Raw genomic sequence first — 4,499 nt, forward strand, 5'->3', positions numbered from 1 at the left:
CAGACATACTGTGGACCTTAAATCTGTGCATCATACACTGTAAGTTTTTATGGATGTTGCATGTGGAATATGAACATGCATTACATGCTTACAGAAGGTCACTCATATTTGTTTTTTCTCAAATAATGTGTTTCTGAAATGAGTAATTCCTAATGGAAGCATCTTACATCAGTATTCTATACCTACAGTCTACATATAAATAGCATATAAGTAACTTAGTGGCTGGGTCTTCACCAGTGGACAGTTATTTTATCTGTTAAAAAGCTCATGAATTTTCCTGCTAGCAATCAGAGAGAAAAGTTGGAGCTCTAGACATGCTTTATTACTGGAAATGTGGGGGTTTTTTTTTGTTTTTGACATATCTTCTGTTCTTAAATTAAATACATTTTATTTTCAGCTCAAGCTTGTGCAGATGTTCTGGCGTTAGCCAAAGAAGCGAGAAAGCGAAATCTTGGCCCTCTTCATCCTTCCTTTAATGTGATAAAGATAATAAGAGATGGACTGATGAGAAATCTTCCAGAAAACACTCACCAGTTGTCATCAGGCAGACTGTTTATTTCACTAACCAGAGTATCAGATGGTAAAAATGCATTGATATCTAATTTTAACTCTAAAGAAGAAGTTGTCCAGGTATGTTTATTTTTGGCAACTTTTAAAAGTTTCTGTAATCTTAAGTCCATTTAATGTCATCCATTGGATTGCCATTTTAAACTTTTAGGATATTGTGACTTTGAATTAATCTTTAAAATACTGTCAAGCTTCATTACACTAAATTAAGTTACTAGTTTTCCCAGTCAGTGTATCTGGGAACTTTGTTAGTGACTAGGTGCAAGGGATCAATCTTGAAAAGGATAAATGCCTTTTAAAGTGCAGTGTAATCTAATGAAACTATATCCTTCATGAATAAGAATTTTTTAAGGCTGTTCTTATGAAAGCAATGATGAAGAAACAGTCAAAAATAACTTTTTAAATTTTTTAATGTCCGTTACAAAGCTAGTTTAATAGGATCCCAGAAGGTTGACATTTGTGTCCTCAGTTGCTTTCGTTAGTCAGAAAATGTGTAGCTTGAGTGAACAATCATAAACTTTTCCTTGCTAATTAGTATTTCTAGAAATGGTCTGTTAGTGAGTCTTAGCAGTTTTTTAGATGGAGTGTGGTTACATTGAAAAAAAGAAATGGGGAATACTCTCACCCTGTTTAAAATAATGTCAATAATGGAACAGTTACCATTTAATTTATATGGTCTCATTTTCCTACAGGCTTTAATCTGTAGTTCATTTGTCCCTATTTATTGTGGCCTAATCCCACCGTCCTTTAGAGGTGTGGTAAGTCTCTATTGTTAAGATCTAAAAATAGTTCTAGCTATTCTGAAAATATTAAGATACAATGTGTATGGGGTTTTTTTTGTTATCCTGCTGTAAAATAAATACCTTCATCAGAACTTCTAATACTGTAGCTGTATGTTACAGCTTTTCAAAAAAGGAAGGAAACACTAAATGTGTGGAAGATGTGTTATGTATGTTTCTGCTCCACCCTGCAAAACACACACATGCAGTCTCTCGTTCAAGTTTCTTGCTTGCTGATGCAGTAATTAAAAAAGGGTATTCTAAGCTAGCAAGTATTCAACTTAAGGATAAGTATATATTGAAGAAAGTGATGCTCATTCACCTGCACAAATTTATAGGAGGGGTCACTTGTTTGTTTTAAAAGAATAATCTTGTAAGATAGCTTATTGTATATCTTTGTGTTCTTGCTGTAGGTAGATCTGCCTTAAAACTGGATTCAAGTTCTGTGTTGACCTAGATGTAAACAAAGCTTTTTAATGTCTTCTGTCACTTGTATTCAGTGTAAGAAAGGTTACTTTTTAAAGGTAAAGTGTCAGTATATTAGTCTGTTCTATTACTTCACAGGAACTGTTGGTTACAAAACCTCTTAATACTTCATGGCTATACTGAGTTTTCTAAAATCCTGCATTAAAAGGGCAACAGCTGCAGAAAAGTTTGTATAGCTTGTTGTAGGTGTTTTGACAACAGTTCTGGAAGCAAACTTGCATTTCAAATCAAGGCAGTGACATTCATAGCTTTTTGTTAGTGTTGTATTAACTTGCATTTGCTTTCCTGCCAACTTTGGTACTCCTTACGCAAGGAGAGGGGAAGAATATTGAAAGAAAACTCAACATCTTTGACAGTGCTTCATGACACACTGTTCTGAAGGTAATCTGGAAGTGCTAAAAGGCCAGGGATACGCATGAAATGTATTTTCTTCTTTGTGCTGGAATTTAAGCAAAAGTGATTAGAACTGTATAGGGATTTTTCTTTATCTGTACTTCGAAACCTTGTATGTCTCCTTAAACTGTTTGAGATTAAAGGTGTTATGAAAACAGGACGTTGGACTGAATCCAAGGTTTAGGTGGATCCAGGCTAATCTGGCTATTCAGTTCTTGTCACCAGACAACGTTATTATAAAAGGCATAGTTCAGAGTACAAAAACATGTAAGTGATGCTTTATTTGGTCCTGTTTTGAGGGAAGGAAAGAATCATTGTATCCTTTTGATCTTTGCAATTATTTTGATATGATTTTAATGTTTAGGAGGCATTTTTTTTATGGTAACTTGGTAAGAATACCACAGTTGCATATGCTTGGCGTGATTCCTGGAGGGCTTAAACACAGTAGAATGTCAAGTATGTAAACTTTGCAGCACCTTGCTGTTTACTGGCTTGGTGCTTTGTGCATATATATTTTAAACAAAGACTTAAGGATAACTTTTAATAGGTATAGCTACCTACCAGTTGTGAAGCTTTTGGGTGTGGTGGGTTTTGTTTGGGTTTTTTTACCCCTTTCAAACACAGCAGTGGTTTTAGATTAAAAAATTACTAGGGGGAACAGATAGGCAGAAACTCCAGATAATTAAAACCATTTACGTCTGTAGAACAGTGACTCAGATGTGTACTTCCACCTTTTAATAATTTCATGAGAAGGCTGCATGGTAGGACTCCTCCTTTGCCAAACCTGTTGTGTTGTATTTGATACTTCCACAAAGGACTTGGGGATTGCACGTGTACTTTAGTGATTACATTATACACCTATAGGCATTTTGTCAGTAGCTGCATGATGCTGGGTCTAAAGAGTGTCAAAGAAAGCTGATGGGTGAGAACAGGCTGCTCTAGAAGAGTGTGTTAGATAAATTGCTCTGATCTGTCCTCTTAATTCCTAATTTGTTTCTCAGAATGGTCAGGGAGTGAGTATCAAGGCAGATGAAATTGATAATCCAGGTTGCTCCTGTCAAATCCCCTGCTCTGTCACATTTACATTTTACAAGGACCTACAGGTAATGTCTGTTGCCTAGTTAGGAAGAAGCCACTAAACCAGCAAAGCTGGTGGTGTTTTGCCACTATCAGAACAAACTAGCTACGATTGGCCCCAGTGGAAAGATGGTGGTTTTGAGTGAGTGAAGGAGTTCTGTTTTAGCCGTAGCGGCTCCTGCACTATATATTAGTTACCCCAATACAGAACTCTTCAGTTCTTGGGTCTTAAAATGTCTGAGATGGTGATGCGCTAAAACTACAGAAATGGGCAATTCAACGAGAAGGAGACAAAAGCATAACCTGGAACAGCTTCTAAACTTGTATGCAAAATGGTTTCTGAAGCATTGTCCATTTCTACTTGCAGTTTCTTTACGTCCAAATATTTTTGGTGCTTTTATATAAACTTCTAATTACTAAGAGTAATTTTAAGTTACTAAACCATTCAATTAGAATAAGAGTATCACAGAAGTTGAGCTTTGAAGTGCAGTTTTCCTTTACTTGTAATCTTTCTAGAGAAGTACTCTGGTAGCTCTTTGGTTGGTGCTCTCCTTTGAGGAAGAGGAGACAGCTGCACTACTTTTTCTCTGCATGTTGTGTAGGATTATGATCTTTAAAATGTACTTGCTCTTTCTTAAACATACAGAAAAATCCCAAATAATACTCTTAGGCTACCTGTGGAACTATAGGTAGGGGTGTTTTCTGTCTGGCATTAGAGGACAAAGCGTGCTACTCTAAGTGTTTAGCGTGGGGGCATAGGCAGAGGCTGTTCTATTATAGTCTTAAATGCTATTTAATTCTTGCATGGGAAATGTGCTAGTAGAAATTTTCAGCCTTTGAGACTTCTTATTTCTGTTAATTTTTGTAGCGCTATGTGGATGGAGGAATCAGTGACAACTTACCTCACTATGAATCTAAGAATACCATCACAGTTTCGCCTTTCGCTGGGGAGTGTGATATCTGTCCAAAGGGGTATTCTGCCAACTTTCATGAAATGAATGTGACCAACACCAGCATTCAGCTCAGCTTGGGGAACCTTTATCGTTTAACACAAGCACTTTTTCCACCGGAACCTAAGGTAATTTACTGCCAACATGAAGTTACTAAAACATCTTTCCATGTAAAAGCCTTGCTTTTGCAGAATACTACAGTGATCTTAGCATTTCGTATTTATACTTATATTATATTTATATTTTT

The 4,499-nt window shown here is 36.2% G+C and overlaps 1 protein-coding gene across 1 annotated transcript; it reads left to right on the forward strand.

Annotated features, from left to right (window-relative positions):
* Nucleotides 1–381: 381 nt before the first annotated feature.
* LOC104471613 (patatin-like phospholipase domain-containing protein 2) lies at nt 382–4,380 on the forward strand (the record flags this gene model as incomplete). The annotated part of the gene is made up of 3 exons (XM_010087002.1): nt 382–630; nt 1,260–1,325; nt 4,171–4,380. Coding segments are annotated over 3 exons (525 nt in total), but the record flags the coding sequence as incomplete, so codon positions are not given.
* Nucleotides 4,381–4,499: the final 119 nt, after the last annotated feature.

The sequence above is a fragment of the Pterocles gutturalis genome, unplaced genomic scaffold (assembly GCF_000699245.1).
Source record: "Pterocles gutturalis isolate BGI_N339 unplaced genomic scaffold, ASM69924v1 scaffold37546, whole genome shotgun sequence".
NCBI classification, from domain to species: Eukaryota; Metazoa; Chordata; class Aves; order Pterocliformes; family Pteroclidae; genus Pterocles; species Pterocles gutturalis.